A 21,260-nucleotide genomic window follows, 5' to 3' on the forward strand; every position below is an offset into this window, starting at 1 on the left:
GCACATTGCATTTACTGTGGACTTTATTTCTATTATTATTACCTTGTAATATATAATGAAATAGTTATACAACTCACCATAATGTAGAATCAGTAGGAGCCCTGAGTTTGTTTTCCAGCAACTAGATGGTCCCAGCCAGGGGTGACGGGAGACAGTGACAGATCATTAGGCATTAGATTCTCATAAGGAGTGCACAACCTAGATCCCTCGCATGTGCAGTTCACAATAGGGTTTGCGCTCCTATGAGCATCTAACGCCACCACTGATCTGACAGAAGGCAGAACTCAGGTGGTAATGTGAGCAGTGGGGAGTGGCTGTAAATACAGATGAAGCTTCGCTGGCTCGCCCACCTTTCAACTCCTGCTGTGCGGCCTGGTTCAGAACAGGCCATGGACCAGTACCAGGGTTGCGGACTCCTTGCTCTAGAGCTCATTCAACCTCTACGGCAAGTTAGAGCTTCAAAATCACCTGCTCCAAGTTTGCAATAAATGTTGTGGCTGAAAACACAGCTTACAGAATCAGACTGATCCCACCTCAATTACCTTAGGGCTCTGTGACTCATTTGTCAGATGGGATAACAATGGATGGCTCCATATCATTCCCCACCCCCTTGTTACTCAGACCAGCATCACTGGCAGCACCGGGGGAGCCTGGGAGAAATGCAGACTCTCAGGCCCCACCCCAGCTCACTGAATCAGAAGCTGCATTTTAATAAGGTCTCCAGTGACTCCCGTGTACATTTCTACTAGTAACTTCTGAAAGATAGAAAAAGACTGATGGAGTAAGTATATTAATAAAAGTATATCTACCCAGACCAGTGGTCTCAAATTGGTAGCCCATGGACCAAATTTTCCTGGAGACTTGTTTGATTTGTCCAGGATTGTGTGGTTTTTTTGGTGTGTTTTTTTTTTTTTTTTCCGAGACAGAGTCTTACTCTGTCACCCAGGCTGAAGAGCAATGGCCTGATCTCGGCTCACAGCAGCCTCCCGGGTCCAAGAGATTCTCCCACCTCAGCCTCCTGAGTAGCTGGGATTACAGGTGCCCGCCACCATGTCCAGCTAATTTTTGTATTTTTAGTAGAGATCGGGTTTCATCACGTTGGCCAGGCTGGTCTCCAACTCCTGACCTCAGGTGATCCTCCGGCCTCAGCCTCCCAAAGTGCTGGGATTACAGGTGTGAGCCACTGTGCCTGGTCCAGGATCGTGGTTTTGAAAAAATCAGACTTGGCCAGGCACAGTGGCTCAAGCCTGTAATCCCAGCACTTTGGGAGGCTGAGGCCCTCGGATCACAAGATCAGGAGATCAAGACCATCCTGGCTAACACGGTAAAACCCCGTCTCTACTAAAAATACAAAAAATTAGCCGGGCGTGATGGCAGGCACCTGTAGTCCCAGCTACTCAGGAGGCTGAGGCAGGAGAACAGTGTAGGTAAACCCGGGAGGCAGAGCTTGCAGTAAGCCGAGATCGCGCCACTGAACTCCAGCCTGGGTGACAGAACAAGACTCAGTCTCAAAAAAAAAAAAAAGAAAAAATCAGACTGGCATACAAGTCTCCAGTTCCCCTATGTCCCCATCACTCCCCATTGCATAGCACTATGTCATTGTAGGCCCCTGTGGGCATTTGAATTTGTACCCCTTTCTGGCCCATATCCTATGATAAGCTAACATTTGCATAGCATGGCTTAGGTTTCTAAATTTGAAACAAGGCACTGAAAAAAACATGGGCTTTGAAATCAGATGAATCTGAGTTCAAATCTTGATTTGACTGTTACACTAGTTATATCACCTTGGGCAAGTTACTCCTCTTTCTGATTCTCAGTTTCTTTTCCTTTTTCCTTTCCTTTCCTTTTTCTTTTCTTTTCTGACACAGTCTCGCTCTGTGCCCCAAGCTGGAGTGCAGTGGCATGATCTCAGCTCACTGCAGCCTCTGCCTCCCAGGTTCAAGCGATTCTCCTGCCTCAGCATCCCAAGTAGCTGGGATTACAGGGATGTGCCACCATGCCTGACTAATTTTTGTACTTTTAGTAGAGATGGGGTTTCACCATGTTGGCCAGGCTGGTCAGGAACTCCTGACCTCAGGTGATCTGCCTGCTTCAGCCTCCCAAAGTGCTGGGATTACAGGCATGAGTCACCACACCCGGCCTGACCCTCAGTTTCTACATCTGTAAAATGGGGACCAAAACACATATTTGCAAGGCCACTGTATGGTTTAAAAATATGTGCAGGCTGGGGCAGTGGCTCATGCCTGTAATCATAGCACTTTGGGAGGCTGAGGCAGGAAGATTGCTTGAGGCTAGGAGGTCGAGACTAGCCCTGGTGACAGAGCGAGACCCTGTCACTACTTCAAATAATAATAATAATAATAATAATAATAATAATATGTGGAAAACACTCAAGTGGGAGTATGAATGCACTAAATGAAAGTAATTAGAAGTAGCGGAGCAGTGGTAGTTGCACAAGTCCAGTGAGGACCAGGGCATTATGATTATCCTCATTTTATGATAAATTGAGGCTCTGAGAGGTCCAGAACCTTCCCCAAGGTTACACAGTGGGGGAGTGGGGACTCAAACCCATGTCCTCTAGCTCTAGATCTGCACTGTCCACTAGAATCTTCTGTGAGGATACAAGTGTTCTATATCTGTGTTGGCTGTCATAGCATCCACTAGCCACATGTGGCTACTAGGCCCTGAAAATGTGGGTGGCAAAACATACACCCAACTTTGAATACTTAATACAAAAAAGAGTATAAAATATCTAATTAATTATATGTTGAAATAGCTTCTAGAAATTTGTGTTAAAGTATATAGTTAAGATTAGTCTTTTTTGGCCGGGCGCGGTGGCTCAAGCCTGTAATCCCAGCACTTTGGGAGGCCGAGGCGGGCGGATCACGAGGTCAGGAGATCAAGACCATCCTGGCTAACACGGTGAAACCCCGTCTCTACTAAAAAATACAAAAAACTAGCCGGGCGAGGTGGCGGGCGCCTGTAGTCCCAGCTACTTGGGAGGCTGAGGCAGGAGAATGGCGTGAACCCAGGAGGCGGAGCTTGCAGTGAGCCGAGATGGTGCCACTGCACTCCAGCCTGGGCAACAGAGCGAGACTCCGTCTCAAAAAAAAAAAAAACAAACAAACAAAAAAATAAACATTTTAATTACATATATGGCTCACATGTTTCTATTGGACAGTGGGACTCTAGAACTTCTCCAACAGAACAACATCTGAGATGAGGAACTTAAGTGTTTTTTAAAAAGTATTTACAACCCACTGCCCACCAGCAAGGAGCCCTCTGTGATATAAGAACAGTTGAAGAATGAACATTCCCACCAGAAAGAGACCTCAGGGCCCTCCTCTGAGCTCCATGACCCCTGAGGCCTAGAGAGTGGTGTGGCTGGCCCCAGTCTCACAGAAGTCAGCTGCACAGCTGGAACCAAGCCCTAGATTCCTCAGCCTGATTCGGCCACTCGTGCCACCATACAAAGGTACCCACTGGGATTTGAAAATCAGTGTTTTTACTTCAGCAAATGGAACCTGGATAACACCAGTTAGAGTCTGAGCTCCATGATCTTGAGAAGGCAGGATCCTTTGGGAGGGTCTGCATGGAGCCACATCTTGAGCCACAGCCAGACACCTCAGGGCTGCATTAATTGGAGGGGCGGCTCTTGTTATAGATGAGGAAGTCTGAGATGCCATGCCATACATTGCTGTCCTCATAGAGGTAGGTCATGGAGGACTGCAGTGAGGGCTGCAGGGTGGATCGGTGATACTCAAAGAGCCACAGCACCAGCCCCCACACCACTGCGGTGAGCAGCGGGAACGGGTCCCACCTGGGTTCAGGGATGTAGCCCTTCTCTACAGCCAGGCGGCCCAGGGCAAACAGGACACGTGACAACAGGTACATGTTGATCTGCAAAGAGGGAATGATGGGAATTACTGGTGATCAGTAGTGATGTCCCTCTTTTGTTTTTGATATTAATAATTTGTTTCATTTCTCTTTTTTCCTGGCTAAGGGTTTATTTTATTTATCTCTTCAAAGAATGAGCCTGGCTAAGGGTTTATTTTATTTATCTCTTCAAAGAATCAACTTTTGGTTTAGTTCCTTTTCTCTATTGATTTCGTGTTTTCAGTTTCGTTGATTTCTGCACTAAATTTTTAATTTTTTTTCTGAGATGGAATCTGGCCCTATCGCCCAGGCTGGAGTGGGCTTACTGGATCTCGGCTCACTGCAACCTCTGCCTCCTAGGTTCAAGCGATTCTACTGCCTCAGCCTCCAGAGTAGCTGGGATTACAGGTGTCGTCCACTACGCCCAGCTAATTTTTGTATTTTTAGTAGAGATAGGGTTTCACTGCGTTGGCCAGGATGGTCCTGAACTCCTGACCTCAGATAATCCGCCCACCTCAGCCTTCCAAAGTGCTGGGATTACAGGTGTAAGCCACAGCGCCAGCCCATTTTCTGCACTAATTTTTATTGCTTCTTTTCTTCAGCTTACTTTGGAGGTAGTTAAAAAATAATAATAATAAAAAAAATAAAACTTTAGAGATGGGGTCTTGCTCTGTTGCCCCAGCTGTCTCAAACTCCTGGCCTCAAGCAGTCCTCCCGCCTCAGCATGCCAAAGTGTTGGGATTATATGTGACAGCCAATAAAAATTACAGTTAAAAAAAAAAAATGTTTAAATTTTTTTTTCTTTTTTTTTTTTTTGAGACAGAGTCTTGCTCTGTCACCCTGGCTGGAGTACAGTGGCACGATCTTGGCTCACTGCAACCTCTACCTCCCTGGTTCAAGCGATTCTCTTGCCTCAGCCTCCCAAGCAGCTGAGACTACAGGTGTGTGCCACCATGCCTAATTTTTTTGCAGTTTTTTTTTTTTTTTTTTTTTTTTTTTTGAGAAGGAGTCTCGTTCTGTTGCCCAGGCCGGAGTGCAGTGGCGCTATCTTAGCTCACTGCAAGCTCCGCCTCCCAGGTTCACGCCATTCTCCTGGCTCAGCCTCCGGAGTAGCTGGGACTACAGGCGCCTGCCACCTTGCCCGGCTAATTTTTTGTATTTTTTTAGTAGAGACGGGGTTTCACCGTGTTAGCCAGGATGGTCTCGATCTCCTGACCTCGTGATCTGCCCGTCTCGGCCTCCCAAAGTGCTGGGATTACAGGCTTGAGCCACCACGCCCGGCCATTTTTTTGCATTTTTAATGGAGATGGGATTACCAGCATGAGCCACCATGCCTGTCCTAAAAAATATTTTTACAATTTAAAAATATTTAAGAAATTTGAGGGAGGCAAGTAGAGAGAGGCTGCCAACTTTGCAGGATGCCAAAGAACATTAAAAAACAACTAGCATTCCGCCAGGTGCGGTGGCTCACGCTACACTTTGGGAGACCAAGGGGGGCACCACCTGAGGTCAGGAGTTTGAGACCAGTCTGACCAATATGGTGAAACCCCATCTCTACTAAAAATACAAAAATTAGCTGGTATGGTGGCAGGCACTTGTAGTCCCCCCAGCTACTCGGGGGGCTGAGATACGACAAATGCTTGAACCTGGGAAATGGAGGTTGTTGCAATGAGCCTAGATCGTGCCACTGCACTCCAGCCTGGGCAACAGAGCAAGACTGTCTCAATAAAAACAAAACAGAACAAAAACCCAACAACTAGCATTTAGTCTCTTATTCATCATCATCTCATAGCAAAAGGGAATTTTAACCCAGAAAAAGGACAAGTCACAGAATGAGAGAGAGTTTTTAAGAGTGTATTAAGTTTTCTTTTGTGAAAACCTTACTTCAGGGTCATTTTTTCCCCTCATTTCACTACAGAGTGGTTTTCAAAAACAATCTCTGCCCCAGAGAGCAGCACATGCATTGATTTTTGGGAACCATGAAATTACAGATGGAAAAACTGAGAGGGAAGTGACCTTCCAAAGTCACAGAGGGACTGGTGAGTCACAGACCTCAGACATGTAAAAGAGCTAAGAGCTTATCATCTTCATCACCTCCACCCCAACCTCTATACAGAACCAGGGCCCCCTCCCCAGCCCCACCTCTATACAGAACCATGCCCGCTACCCCCACCCCCACTTCTACACTGAACCACGCCCCCTCCCCACTCCCATCTCTACACCGAACCAGGCCCCTTCTCCTATGCTTACCTCTATATGAAACCATGCCCCTTCCCCACCCCCACCTCTATACTGAACCACGCCTTCTTCCACCACCTCTACACTGAACCACGCCCTTCCCCCACCTCCACCTCTACACTAAACCACGCCCCTTCCCCCACCCACACCTCTACACTGAGCCACGCCCCTTCCCCCACCCACACCTCTACACTGAACCACACCCCTTCCCCCCACCCACACCTCTACACTGAACCACGCCCCTTCCCCACCTCTACACTGAACCACGCCCCTTCCCCCCACCCACACCTCTACACTGAACCACGCCCCTTCCCCAACTCCCACCTCCCCACTGAACCACGCCCCTTCCCCCACCCACACCTCTACACTGAACCACGTCCCCTTCCCCCACCCCTACCTCTACACGGAACCAGGCCCCTTCCCCAACTCCCACCTCCACACTGAACCACACTACTTTCCCGGCTCCTAACTCTACACTGAACCACGCCCTATCCCCCACTCTTACCTCTATACAGAACCACGCCCCTTCCCCAACTCATAACTCTACACTGAACCACATCCCTTCCCCCACTCCTACCTCTATCCAGAACCATACCCTTTCCCCCACTCCCACCCTAATCCACAACCACGCCCTTCCCCCCCACCTCTATATAGAACCATACCTCTTCCCCCACTCCTACGTCTACACTGAGCCACGCCCCTTCCCCTACGCCTACCTCTATACAGAACCACGCCCATCCCCCCACCCCTACACTGAACCACGCCCTTCCCCCCATCCCCACCTCTACACTGAACCATGCCCCTTCCCCCACCCATACCTCTACACTGAACCACGTCCCCTTCCCCCACCCCTACCTCTACACGGAACCAGGCCCCTTCCCCAACTCCCACCTCCACACTGAACCACACTCCTTTCCCACCTCCTAACTCTACACTGAACCACACCCTATCCCCCACTCCTACCTCTATACAGAACCATGCCCCTTCCCCCACTCATAACTCTACACTGAACCACATCCCTTCCCCGCCTCCTACCTCTTATCCAGAACCATGCCCTTTCCCACACTCCCACCCTAATCCACAACCACGCCCTTCCCCCCACCTCTATAGAGAACCACACCTCTTCCCCCACTCCCACCTCTACACTGAACCACGCCCCTTCCCCTACCTCTACCTCTATACAGAACCACGCCCCTTCCCCCACTCCTACCTCTACACTGAACCACGCCCTTCCCCCCACTCCCACCTCTACACTGAACCACACCCCTTCCCCCACTCCCACCTCTACACTGAATCACGCCCGTTCCCCCCACTCCTACCTCTATACTGAACCATGCCCTCTTCCCCCACCCCCACCTCTACACTGAACCACGCCCTCTTCCGTCACCCCCACCTCTGTACTGAACCACTCCCCCTTCCATCACCCCTACCTTTGTACTGAATCACGCCCCCTTCTGTCACTCCACCTCTGTACTGAACCACTCCCCATTTTGTCACCCCCACCTCTGTGCTGAACCACGCCCCCCTCACCACCCCCACCTCGGGAGGATCTTTACCTGGCTGTTGATGTTATTGTTTTCTCCAAACACCAGGATACCCCCGAGGAAGGCCGCCAGGAATGCGTGCGCTGGGTAGGTCTTGCCTTGTATGCGGGACTGCAGGGCACGGAGACCCTTGTAGGTGAACACAAACCATGCCAGGTTCCAGGAGTGCATATACGTGGCCTGCAGGATGGCCCACAGCTTCTCCTGGAGGCTGCACAAACACAGGCGCCCCTGCCATGAGTGCAGGCTCGGCAGCCCCACTGAGCACTGGGCATGCCTAACAACCTGCCAAAGCGCTCAGAGTAATGCTCATTCAGTCACCGGCCTCTACCCTTCATGCTCTCTCCCCTGATTCAGGCCTTGACTCAGTGCCACTTCCCCAAGGAGACCTTCCCTGATCACCCTACAGAATAGAATACCCATCACATCCTGTCCTGACCCTAATTTTCTTTTCCTTCCTAGCTATGATCACCACCCGACATTTATATGCTTGTTTATTATCTTCCCCCACCCCAGTAGCAGCTACAGGAGGGTGGTGTCTGGATCTGGCTTGTTCATCTGCAGGGCCTGGCACATAGTAGGTGCTTAATAAATGTTTTTTTGAGTAAAAATGTGAAGAAGTGAAGGAGTGAGTGTCTGCCATGTGTTGGATCTGGGAATACAATTCTGAGAAGAAACAGATCTGCTCGCTGCCCTCAGGGGCTTGAGATCTGCTGGGAGAGGAAAATGTGAAATAAATAATCACAAAAAGAACTTTGACCTTGACAAGAGATGGTGCTGGGATCTTCCTGATGAGGAGGAGTCAAGGAGGTCAAGAGGGGAGGGGAGCTGCATCCCAGGCAGAGGGCTCAGCACGTGCCAGGCCCAGAGGAGGGGCAGAGAGTATGAGGAAAGGAGCAGAGAGAAGCCACAGTGGCCATGGGGAGAGAACCAGAGAGTTTGTGGGGAGGGTGCAGGGCAGAGGCAGTGGGTCCATGCTGAGTTTGGTCTTTATCCTGAGAAGTGAACATTTAAATAGAGGAGGCTATTCTTTTTATCCCTTAAAAATCACTAGAGGTCAGGTGCAGTGCAGTGGCTCACGCCTATAACCCCAACACTTTGGGAGGCTGTGCTGAGTAGGCGCCACTGCATTCCAGCCTGGGCAACAGAGAGAGACTCTACCTTAAAAAAAAAAAAAAAAAGTTACTAGGAGGCCAGACATAGTAGCTCACACTTGTGGCTCACACCTGTCATCCCAGCACTTTGAGAGGCCAACATGGGCAGATTCCTTGAGCCCAGGAGTTCCAGACCAGCTTGGGCAACATAATGAGACCTTGTCTCTACAAAAAAAAATAAAGAAAAAATTAGCCTGGTGTGGTGGCACATGCCTGTAGTTCCCGCTACTCGGGAGGCTGAGGAAGGAGGTTTGCTTGAGTCTGCAGTGAACCACGATTGTGCAACAGCACTCCAGTCTGGGTAACAGATTCCCTGTCTCTAAAAATTAAAAAAAAAAAAAAAAAAAAAAATCACTAGGGGGCAGGAAGGACAACACAGAGAAAGAGCAGAGTCTACTCCTCCCAATTCAGGAATGGCAAACTCAGGTGCTCTTAAAGCTCAACGAGGACCCTGAATGAGTGAGAGAGTCCACGGGGAAATCTTCCAGGTGGCTGGGGACAGCCGGGAGCAGCTGGCTGTCACCCCATGCAAACACAGGCCCCAGTGTTGCCAGTCCTAAGGCAGGAAAGCTCGATTTCCATGTGGAATCCACCAGTTTTTAAATGTTGGCACTAACCCTGCCTTCAAAATGTGTCTAGAGACTGACCACTCTTCTCACCTGCACCAGCACCACTGAGGTCCAAGCCCGACATTGGCTCACTTGCATCACTGCCACAGCCTCCTGGAGGGAACCTGCTTCTGCCCTTGGGTGGCCCCGCTCCCCTCCCCCCACACCAATCTGTTCTTAACCTGGCAGCAATTTTTTTTTTTTCTTCTCTGAGATGGGGTCTAGCTCTGTTGCCCAAGCTGGAGTCCAGTGGCATGATCTGGGCTCACTGCAACCTCTCCTCCTGGGTTTGAGCGATTCTCTTGCCTCAGCCTCCCGAGTAGCTGGGACTACAGGTGTGCACCATCACATACGACTAATCTGTTTATTTATTTTGAGACGGAGTCTCACTCTGTGGCCCAAGCTGGAGTGCAGTATCGTGATCTCGGCTCACTGCAACCTCTGCCTCTCAGGTTCAAGCAATTCTCCTGCCTCGGCTTTCTGAGTAGCTGGGACCACAGGCGTGTGCTGCCATGCCCAGCTAATTTTTTTTTTTTTTTTTTTTTGAGACGGAGTCTCGCTCTGTAGCCCAGGCTGGAGTGCAGTGGCCGGATCTCAGCTCACTGCAAGCTCCGCCTCCCGGGTTTACGCCATTCTCCGGCCTCAGCCTCCCGAGTAGCTGGGACTACAGGCACCCGCCACCTCGCCCGGCTAGTTTTTTTTTTTTTTGCATTTCTTAGTAGAGACGGGGTTTCACCATGTTAGCCAGGATGGTCTCGATCTCCTGACCTCGTGATCCGCCCGTCTCGGCCTCCCAAAGTGCTGGGATTACAGGCTTGAGCCACCGCGCCCGGCCCCAGCTAATTTTTGTATTTTTAGTAGAGACAGGGTTTCACCGTGTTGGCCAGGATGGTCTTGATCTCCTGACCTCACGATTTGCCTGCCTCAGCTTCCCAAACTGCTGGGATTACAGGCGTGAGCCATTGTGCCCAACCTAATCTTTGTATTTTTTGGTAGAGACAAGGTTTTGCCATGTTGGCCTGGCTGGTCTCGAACTCCTGACCTCAAGTGTACCACCCACCTCGGCCTCCCAAAGTGTTGGGATTACAGGCATGAGCCACTGCGCCTAGCCTGGTAGCAGATTCTTAACCCTCACGCTGTTAACACATAAGTCAAATAATGGTGCAGCCCTGCTCAAAATCTTACAACAATTTCCCATTGCACTTAAAGGAAAAGCCAAATTCCTCTCTATGACCCAAAGCTGGAGAGGACTGACCCAGGTCAAGCTGTGACCCGCCTCTCTGTCCTCTCTCCCCTTCAGTCCCTCTGCTCCAGCCTCCTCACACTTATCAGGCAGGATCCTACCTCAAGGCCTTTGCACTGGCTATGCCCGTGGCCTGGAACACTCTTTCCCCTCATATCCACCTGGACAACTCTGTCTCCTTCAAGTCTTTCCTCCAATGTCACTTGCTCATAGAGGCCTTCCCTATTTAATTCTGCAACCTGTCCCCTCAGCACTTCTGATGCCCTTTCCCTTTTTCCCTGCTCTAATTTCACTTTTCCATAACCATATCACCTTCTAACAAACCACAGACTCTCCTTACTAGGTTTATTTTCTGCCACCCCCTGCTAGAATGTCAGCAGGAGTCACTGCCTGTTTTGTTCACTGCTGTATCCCCAGTACCTAGAACAGTGTCTGGCACATAGCAGATGCTCAATAAACACCTGCTGAATACGCATGAGTTCAGTTTTTTAAAAAATGACTTGGAGGACAACAAAAACAAAACAAACAAATAAATAAGATAAAAATACAAAATGAGCACATCTTGCAAGTTGGAGTTGGCCTGGAGGCTAGCAGTGCATGATTCCTGTACATTCTACGTGAGCCTGTATGCATTAAACACTAGACTGCAACCCGTTTTCTGAGAAATGCCTTCAGGGAAGAGCTACGGGAAATGAGAGGAAGGTGAAGAGGCTTGAGCAAGAGACGAGAGATCAGGGAGCTTTGAGGAGGAAGTGATCCTCAGAGAACTGGTCTGGATTGCTAGGAGGGAAGTAAAGGTGGAGTGCGAGCCAAAGGCTCTCCTGGCGTGAGTGCTGCATGAGCAGACGTGTGCAGGTGGAGCTACACATGGCACGTGCATGGAATGGCAGTGAGTTCTGTGTGCCAAAGGCACCCCAGGGTGGACACAACAGGGGGTCAGCTGAAGCCAGACTGCAGAAGGCACTGAAGGCCAGGCCTGGAAGCTGGGCTTTCTTGGAGGGCACAGGGAGTTTTCAAGCAGGGATAATGGAATCACAGTTGGACTTTAGGGCCAGGCACGGTGACTCACACCTGTAATCCCAGCACTGTGGGAGGCCCAGGCAGCTGATCATCTGAAGTCGTGAGTTCAAGACCAGCCTGGCCAATATGGTGAAACCCCATCTCTACTAAAAATGCAAAAATTAGCTAGGCCTGGTGGCGGGTGCCTGTAGTCCCAGCTACTCAGGAGACTGAAGCAGGAGAATCGCTTGATTCCCAGAGGCGGAGGTTGCAGTGAACCAAGATCATCACTGCACTCCAGCCTGGGCAACAGAGAGAGACTCCATCTCAACAACAACAAAAAACAAAAGAAAAAAAGAGTTGAACTGTAGGAGGGTGATGGCAGGGACAGGGTAGACCCAGCTAAGAAGCTATTACGACTGTCCTGGCACTGAGGGCTGACCACCTTCTCTCCCAGTTTGAGGGATGTGTACCTGCCATTCCGGAAGAGAAAGGTCATGACCAGTGCATGAGGGGCCCGGATTTTGGCTCCATAGCTGTAGAAACAGAAGAAAACAGTTACTATAACGTCACTGTGTTGCACTTTCTTTTTGGGCTCTCCTTTTGACCGCTTGTTCTCTCTCCCCATCCCAAATTCTGACACCACTTTGGGAGGGGAAATCATGCTGGATGCAAATCCTGGCTCTGATACTTCCTGGTAGTATGATCTCAGGCATGTCCTTTAACTTCTCTGAACCTCAGTTTCCGCACCATAAAAAGGGATGTTATTTTTAATTATTCAACAACAGAGCCTCATTCTGTCTCCCAGGCTGGTGTGCAGTGGTACGATCACAGCTCACTGCAGCCCTGAACTCCTAGGCTCCAGCGATCCTCCAGCCTCAGCTCCCTGAGTAGCTGAGACTACAAGTGTGTGCCATCATGATCAGCATAAAAAGGGTTGTTTTTTGTTTGTTTTTTGAGATGGAGTCTCGCTTCGTCACCCAGGCTGGAGTACAGTGGTGCAATCTTGGCTCACTGTAGCCTCCGCCTCCTGGGTTCAAGCAATTCTCCTGCCTCAGCCTCCCGAGTAGCTGGGATTACAGGCGCCAGCCACCATGCCAGGCTAAGTTTTGTATTTTTAGTAGAGATGGGGTTTTACCATGTTGCCCAGGCTGGTCTGGAACTCCTGACCTCAGGTGATCCGCCAACCTTAAAAAGGGATGTTAAACGTCAGAGGGCTCGTTGTAATTTCTTTTTTCTTTTCCGAGACAGAGTCTCTCTCTGTCGCCCAGGCTGGAGTGCAGTGGTATGATCTTGGCTTACTGCAACCTCCGCCTCCCTGGTTCAGGCAATTATCTTGCCTCAGCCTCCTGAGTAGCTGGGATTACAGGTACACGCCACCACGCCCGGGTAATTTTTGTATTTTTAGTAGAGACAAGGTTTCTCCACGTTGCTCAGGCTGGTTTCGAACTCCTGACTTCAGGTGATCCACCTGCCTCGGCCTCCCAAAGTGCTGGGATTACAGGTGTGAGCCACCATGCCCGGCCCTATAATTTTGATGGAAGGAGATGGTACATGTAAAAGGTCCACCATCCTTGCTCAACTGGCTTTGTGGAATTGCTCCCTCTGCTCCATCCTGACATTCTCACTGCAGCCAGTCTCATCTTTTTTTTTTTTTTTTTTTTGAGACGGAGTTTTGCTCTTATTGCTCAGCCTGGAGTGCAATGGCGTGATCTCGGCTCACTGCAACCTCCGCCTCCCAGGTTCCAGCAATTCTCCTGCCTCAGTCTCCCAAGTAGCTGGAATTACAGGCATGTGCCACCATGCCCGGCTAATTTTGTATTTTTAGTAGAGATGGGGTTTCTCCCTGTTGGTCAGGCTGGTCTCGAACTCCCAACCTCAGGTGATCCGCCCGCCTCAGCCTCCCAAAGTGCTGGGATTATAAGCGTGAGCCACCCTGCCCGTCCTAGCCAGTCTCATCTTTTTTTTTTTTTTTTTTTTTTGAGACGGAGTCTCACGCTGTTGCCCAGGCTGGAGTGCAGTGGCGCGATCTCGGCTCACTGCAAGCTCCGCCTCCCGGGTTCCCGCCATTCTCCTGCCTCAGCCTCCTGAGTAGCTGGGACTACAGGCGCCCGCCACCGAGCCCGGCTAATTTTTTTTTTGTATTTTTAGTAGAGACGGGGTTTCACTGTGGTCTCGATCTCCTGACCTTGTGATCCGCCCGCCTCGGCCTCCCAAAGTGCTGGGATTACAGGCTTGAGCCACCGCGCCCGGCCCAGTCTCATCTTTTAAAAACATCAATCTCATCACATCACTCCCAGCTTAAAATCCTCTAACATCTTTCCACTACTCACAGAACAAATTCCAAGCTCCTCCCTGCAGCCTTGAAAGTGCTACAGGCTTGGCCCCTGGTCAATGCTCCCACCTCACCCCAGAGCCCTCCTCTGCTGCTCCAGCCACACTGTCCTTCCTGGACTGCGTCTGACACATCAGGTCCTTCTCTGCTCCTGGCTTTGTCCTGGCAGTTCCCACTACCTGGCGTGCTCCTCCCCAGTCACCTTCCCTCAGCCTTCCAGTCTCAGCTGGGCCCTCTGTAAAGGCCTTCTGTTACTCCAGCCTAGGTTTGCGCAATTTTTCATTGCCACAGATCCCAAAACTTCTCTCCAGCACTTCATCTTCCCAGTTTAATGACTCAGCTATTAACTATTTATTCTATTATAATGATCGCTTTCCTGTGCTAGACTGTGGGCTCTGTGAAGACAGGGAATGTGTCTGGCTTGTCATCTGCATAGTCCCTAGCACCCCACATGGTACCTGACAAATAACATGTGCTTGATAAATAACTGTTGACTGACCGATGCCAGAACAGCCCTTACCCATGACAATGTCATTTCTAGAAGGTTCTTTTTTTTTTTTTTTTTTGAGACGGAGTCTCACGCTGTTGCCCAGGCTGGAGTGCAGTGGCGTGATCTCGGCTCACTGCAAGCTCCGCCTCCCGGGTTCCTGCCATTCTCCTGCCTCAGCCTCCTGAGTAGCTGGGACTACAGGCGCCCGCCACCGCGCCCGGCTAATTTTTTGTATTTTTAGTAGAGACGGGGTTTCACTGTGGTCTCGATCTCCTGACCTTGTGATCCGCCCGCCTCGGCCTCCCAAAGTGCTGGGATTACAGGCTTGAGCCACCGCGCCCGGCCATCTAGAAGGTTCTATCTTCAGCTTGGCTCATCTTAAAGTTAACAAATTCCCTAAAACAGCTGTTAGGTAACACTATACCTCTTTCTAACTATTATACAAAGGAGGACCTCAACTTTGTAAAAATGCATTTATAAAAAGGCTGGTACTTTGGAAGGCTGAAGTGGGCAGATCATTTGAGGTCAGGAGTTTGAGACCAGCCTGGACAACATAGTGAAACCCTGTCTCTACTAAAAATACTACAAAAATTGGCTGGCTATGGTGGCGGGCACCTATATTCCCAGCTACTCGGGAGGCTGAGGCAGGAGAATCTCTTCAACCCCAGAGGCGGAGGCTGCAGCAAGTCGAGATTGTGCCACTGCACTCCAGCCTGGGCAGCAGACTAAGACTCTGTCTCAAAAACAAAAATAAAATTTAAAAAACTGGAAGGAAATATGCCACTGTTATTAGCAATGCCCACTGCACTGGAGGAATATAAAATTTATTTTTGCTTGCTTTTTAAACTTTTCTATACTTCCAAAATTATCTGTGATTAAGCATTGCTTTTAAAATTATTAAATATTTTAAATGTTACATAATTGCCTCTTTTTAAGATTCAAACCTCTTCTCCCACCCCTCCTTTCTCCTCCTCATTTAGGGATCTAGGAATGATGTGACCATGTTTACTTTCATTGTTTTAACTATACTCAAATGAATAGTAGAAAGACAGTGGTATTTGGTGCCAAAGCCCTGCCATGTTTTGCTGTGTGAACTTGGATAAATCAGTTAACCTCTCTGAACCTCCCTTTTCCCATCAACAAAAGGTATTCTCCATTTTACAGAATGGCTTTTGGCAGTTACGCACATGTAGAAGTTCCTAGCTCAGTCAATATTAGTATCTCTTCTTTTTTTATTCTTTATTGGACAACTCCACCCCTACCCCTATCCCTGACTAAGTTCTCCAGGTACCGACCCTGGTCTTACCAGGCTACAAGGTCTAAAAATCCTGGACAGCCCCCTTGAGACAATGGTCATGAGCCACATACTATTGTCTCCCCAAATATACATGAATGTTCACTGTAGGCTTGTTTGAAAAAACAAAAGACTGGAATCAAATCTGTGTCCAAGGCTGGGTGCAGTGGCTCATGCCTGTAATCCTAGCACTCTGGGAGGCCAAGGTAGGAGGACTGCTTAAGGCCAGGAGTTCAAGACCTGCCTGGGCAACATGGTGAGACCCCATCTCTACAAAAAATAAAAAATTTGGCCAGGTGCAGTGACTCACGTCTGTAATTCCAGCACTTTAGGAGGCTGAAGTGGGTGGATCGCTTGAGCCGGGAGCTTGAGACCAGCCTGGGCAATGTAGTGATACTCTGTCTTTATAAAAAGTATGAAAAATTAACTGGTGTTGTGCACCTATAGTCCTAGCTACATGGGAGGCTGAGGTGCGAGGATTCCTGGAGCCCAAGAGTTCAAGGCTACAGTGAGCTATGATCACACCACTGCACTCCAGCCTGGGTGACAGAGCAAGACCCCATCTTTAAATTAAAAAAAAAAAAAAAAAAAAAAGGCCCAGCACGGTCGTTCACGCCTGTAATCCCAGCACTTTGGGAGGTTGGGGCAGGTGGATCACCTGAGGTCAGGAGTTCAAGACCAGCCTGGCCAATGTACCGAAATCCCATCTCTACTAAAAATACAAAAATTAGCTGGATGTGGTGGTGCACACCTGTAATCCCAGCTATTCAGGAGGCTGAGGCAGGAGAATCGCTTGAACCCGGGAGGTGCAGGTTGCAGTGAGCCGAGATAGTGCCATTGCACTCCAGTCTGGGCAACAGAGCAACACTCCATCTCAAAAAAAAAAAAAAGGCCGGGCGCGGTGGCTCAAGCCTGTAATCCCAGCACTTTGGGAGGCCGAGACGGGCGGATCACTAGGTCAGGAGATCGAGACCATCCTGGTTAACACGGTGAAACCCCGTCTCTACTAAAAAATACAAAAAACTAGCCGGGCGAGGTGGCGGGTGCCTGTAGTCCCAGCTACTCAGGAGGCTGAGACAGGAGAATGGCCCGAACCCGGGAGGCGGAGCTTGCAGTGAGCTGAGATCCGGCCACTGCACTCCAGCCTGGGCGACAGAGCGAGACTCCGTCTCAAAAAAAAAAAAAAAAAAAAAAAAAAAAAAAGAATGAGGCAACTTTATGCACACTGATATGGACATACAACTTATTAGAGCAAGGTGTACAGATGTGTGTGCAGCACAGCAATAACTGTGTAAAATGAGGAAATTATAAATCCAAAATTATTTCAACATAAAACTTTTTAAAAAGATGTGTGGGGGTGCCGGGTGCAGTGGCTCACACCTGTAATCCCAGCATTTTGGAAGGCCCAGGCAGGTGGTCACGAGATAAGGAATTCGAGACCAGCCTGGCCAGCATGGTGAAAACCGTCTCTACTAAAAATACAAAAAAATTAGCCAAGCATGATAGCGCGTACCTGTAGTCCCGCTACTTGGGAGGCTGAAGCAGGAGAATTGCTTGAACCCGGGAGGCGGAGGTTGCAGTGAACCGAGCAAGATCACACCACTGCACTCCAGCCTGGGTGACAGAGCGAGATCCTGTCTAAAAAAACAAAAAAACAAAAAGGGCCGGGCGCGGTGGCTCACACCTGTAATCCCAGCACTCTGGGAGGCCGAGGCGGGCAGGTGACGAGGTCAGGAGATCGAGACCATCCTGGCTGACATGGTGAAACCCAGTCTCTACTAAAAAATACAAAAAGTTAGCCGGGCGTGGTGGCGGGCACCTGTAGTCCCAGCTACTCAGGAGGCTGAGGCAGGAGAATGGCTTGAACCCAAGAGATGGAGCTTGCAGTGAGCCGAGATCATGCCACTGCACTCCAGCCTGGGCAACAGAGCAAGACTCCGTCTCAAAAAAGAAAAAAACTTGGCAAAAGGGTCACTGATGATCAAGCAATAGCTGACATAATCTGGCCAGAACCAGTGGGAACCAGTTCTACCTGACTCTTGAGTGTCCATGGGAGCCAAGAGCCTGGCACTGGGGCCAGGCATCCTTGGGTTTGAATCCTGGCTCCAACCCTGACCAAGTGCTGTGGCCATGAGCAATGGGTCTACCTCTGAGCTATAGCCTTTTCATCTGGAAAATGGGGACAATGGCAATTCTGATCTTGCACACTTATTCATTCATTCAATAAATATTTGAGAAACTACTAAATACCAGGTGCTAGTAATACACCAAGGAACAAAATAGATAAGTTATGGCCTCATGAAACTTACTTTCTTTTTTTTTTTTCTTTTGAGACGGAGTTTCACTCTGTCTCCCAGGCTGGAGTAGAGTGGCCCAATCTCGGCTCACTGCAACCTCCACCTCCTGGGTTCAAACAGTTCTCCTGCCCCTCAGCCTCCCATGTAGCTGGGACTACAGGCACATGCTACTACACCCAGCTAATTTTTGGTAGAGATGGGGTTTTGCCATGTTGGCCAGGCTGGTCTCGAACTCCTGATCTCAGATAATCCGCCTGCCTCGGCCTCCCAAAGTGCTAGGATTACAGGTGTGAGCCACCGTGGCCAGCCTGTGCTAAGCATTTCACACATATTGACTCAATCTTGATAGTATAAGTACTAGTACCATGCCCATTTTACAGAAATTGAGGCTTAGAGAGGCTAAATGACTTCCTCCAGATCACAGAGCAGGTGGGACCAGGGTTCAAGCCAAGGCATCCATATCCTCCCCACCATCCCACGTTGCCACTAGGATGCCAATTCCGGGGGGCACAAACCACTTTCTCTGGCTTGTTCTCTAATTTGTCCCTGGTTCTGGCACTATAGGACCTCAATAAATGGTGGCGGCCGGGCGCGGTGGCTCACGCCTATAATCCCAGCACTTTGGGAGGCCGAGGTGGGCGGATCACGAGGTTAGGAGATAGAGACCATCCCAGCTAACACGGTGAAACACCGTCTCTACTAAAAAATACAAAAAATTAGCCCGGCGTGGGGACAGGCGCCTGTAGTCCCAGCTACTCCGGAAGCTGAGGCAGGAGAATGGTGTGAACCCAGGAGGCAGAGTTTGCAGTGAGCCGAGATTGTGCGACTGCACTCCAGCCTGGGCGACAGAGCGAAACTCTGTCTCAAAAAATAAATAAATAAAATTTAAAAATAAAAATAAAAATAAATGGTGGCTGTTATGCACTAGGTTTAAAGGAGGCTGAGCTCCCCTCTAGGCACCAGCCAGGGCAATGACCCCAAGACCTCCTCTCTTGCAGGTAAAATGCCAGGATAGTTGCAGCTTCTTTTACATTCATTGTCAGTCCCAGGAGCCCCCTTAGCCAAATGGGACTTGGCGCTGGAGTCCCACAGGTGAGGAGTGAGAAGCAGGATGCAAGTCCATGGGCAGCTTCATGGGGACAGTATAAACAGGAGACTTCTGCCTGCCAGCTAGAGGCCAGAGCCTAGTTCCCCATTGTGCAAATAGGGCCGTTGAGGCCAGTCAGGCCCAAAGGCACACCGCGAGGCGAGGTGAACTGAACCCAAATAAGGGGATACAGGAGCTGGCATGGGAGGAGGTCAAAGCAAGAGGGCCAGGCTGCAAAGGTTGGAAGACCCAGAAAATGTGCAGTGGGAAACCCAGTTCAGGGCTGGGAAGGCGCGAAACCCAAAATCCAGCTCCCATTGCATAGATAGTGACCTCCGAGACTTAGAGACAAAAGAGGACTGCTCCAGGGCACACAGCACTGCGGCGTCGGACTTTGAACTCGCGCCTCCGACCCCAGCCAGGACATCCCTCAGCCCCAGCCCGGCCCGATGGCCCCACTCACACAGCCCCGTTCCGGAAGCCCTTAAGCACGGCCAACGCAGCGTGGTAGCGGCGCTTGCGCAGCAGTGCGTTGACGGCTACGAGCAGAGCCCGCAGCTGCGGCGGGGCTGCCATAGTGCGGGCGGCGCACCGGCTCGGGGTGCGGAGCTGGAAGCGCACTGACAGCCCGAGGGTCCAGCTGCAGCGCCCACAGCCCCTCGGTAGCGCCGCCAAGTCGTGGCGTCTATAAGCTGTTTCTGCCGTCACTCATGCATGGAAGGCCAATCAGAGAGCGTACTTGTGTCATGGGGCAATAGCACTCATCGAGATAGTTGTCTGACTGGAAGAGAAAGGAAAGCCTGTAACCAATCACAGTGGGGTCCGCCCAAGGACACACACACACACACACACACACACACACACACACACACACACACACACACACACACACACACGATTTGTCCAATCAGAAGGCATTTTCCCTTGGGCTATGTTCGGTTCACTAGTGGGTTTGGAAGGAGGCGTGTACTTGGAAGGAGGGCTCCAGAAGGAGGAGTCGCCCTGCTTAGAGCTGAGATGGGCGACAGGTGATGATACAGGGAGGAGCAGGTCCCCATCCGACTGGGGTATCCTTTACCATAGCGATCTTCTCAGAGTGTCAGTCACATGGCCCCTCAATGGCTTCAATGTACGTATGTATGTTTTGAGATACAGCCTTGCTCTGTCACCCAGGCTGGAGTGCAGTGGCGCCATCTGGGCTCACTGCATCCTCCCTCCCCCAGGGTTCAAGCAATTCTCCTGCCTCAGCCTCCTGAGTAGGTGGGACTACAGGCACCCACCACCATGCTCGGCTAATTTTTTGTATTTTTAGTAGATTACAGGTGCCCGCCACCATGTCCAGCTAATTTTTGTATTTTTAGTAGAGATGGGGTTTCACCATGTTGGCCAGGCTAGTCTCGAACTCCTGACCTCAGGTGATCCACCTGCCTTGGCCTTCCAAAGTGCTGGGATTACAGGCGTGAGCCCAGCCGGCTTCCACTTATTCTTAGAATCCAAACTCCTCCCCAAGGCCCAGGAGAGAAGACGTCCTGTGATCTGGTCCCTGCCTCTCCCTATGACCCCACGTTCCAGCACTTGCCACCTCACTGCTCCGCAGCCAAATGGCCTCCCTTCTGTTCCTTGGGCCAAGAACCCTTCTACCTCAGAGCCTTTGCACTGGCTGTTTCCCCGCCTGGTATTCGCCATCCTGGGCTCTCCCCATGATGAGCTTCTTCTCATCCTTCAGGTTTCAGCTCAAATGCCACCTCATCAGAGAGACTTTCTGAGACATCCAATTTGAAGTAGCATTGTTCACTCTGACTCATTACCCTGGCTCTTTTTTTTTTTTTTTTTTTTTTTTTTTTTGAGACTCAATCTATCGCTCAGGTTGGAGTGCAGTAGTGTGATCTCAGCTCATTGCAACTCCTGCCTCCCAGGTTCGAGGGATTCTTCTGCTTCAGCCTCCCGAGGAGCTGGGACTACAGGCGCACACCAACATGCCTGGCTAATTTTTGTATTTTTAGTAAAGATGGGGTTTCACCATATTGGCCAGGCTAGTCTCAAACTCCCGACTTTGTGATCCACCCGCCTCAGCCTCCCAAAGTGCTGGAGTTAC

At 50.1% G+C, this 21,260-nt stretch overlaps 1 protein-coding gene across 4 annotated transcripts; it reads right to left on the bottom strand.

Moving 5' to 3' along the window:
• Nucleotides 1-5: 5 nt before the first annotated feature.
• PXMP4 (peroxisomal membrane protein 4) lies at nucleotides 6-19,826 on the bottom strand. 4 transcript variants are annotated; one of them, XM_077951587.1, is made up of 4 exons: nucleotides 19,629-19,826; nucleotides 12,136-12,198; nucleotides 7,645-7,869; nucleotides 6-947 (listed from the first exon to the last, which is right to left on the bottom strand). In XM_077951587.1, exons 1-4 carry the CDS (start codon nucleotides 19,739-19,741, stop codon nucleotides 824-826), a joined length of 525 nt encoding a protein of 174 aa, XP_077807713.1. In that variant the 5' UTR covers nucleotides 19,742-19,826; the 3' UTR covers nucleotides 6-823. The 4 variants fall into 4 exon arrangements, with proteins under 4 accessions (XP_077807713.1, XP_015004674.1, XP_077807712.1 ...); XM_015149188.3 differs by lacking the exon at nucleotides 6-947 and adding an exon at nucleotides 3,489-3,900 and having other exon boundaries at nucleotides 7,671-7,869; XM_077951586.1 differs by lacking the exons at nucleotides 6-947; nucleotides 12,136-12,198 and adding an exon at nucleotides 3,489-3,900 and having other exon boundaries at nucleotides 7,671-7,869.
• Nucleotides 19,827-21,260: the final 1,434 nt, after the last annotated feature.

Source organism: Macaca mulatta, chromosome 10 (assembly GCF_049350105.2).
Source record: "Macaca mulatta isolate MMU2019108-1 chromosome 10, T2T-MMU8v2.0, whole genome shotgun sequence".
Taxonomy (NCBI): Eukaryota; Metazoa; Chordata; class Mammalia; order Primates; family Cercopithecidae; genus Macaca; species Macaca mulatta.

What these genes read in the sequence shown, in the direction of transcription:
- PXMP4 (XM_015149188.3), bottom strand. Translation starts at nt 19,741, where the DNA reads ATGGCAGCCCCGCCGCAGCTGCGGGCTCTGCTCGTAGCCGTCAACGCA. An exon ending in GGCTTCCGGAACGGGGCTGT is followed by an intron (nt 12,199 to 19,628) that starts GTGAGTGGGGCC and finishes CTGTTTCTACAG; the next exon opens with CTATGGAGCCAAAATCCGGG. An exon ending in ACAATAACATCAACAGCCAG is followed by an intron (nt 3,901 to 7,670) that starts GTAAAGATCCTC and finishes CCCTCTTTGCAG; the next exon opens with ATCAACATGTACCTGTTGTC.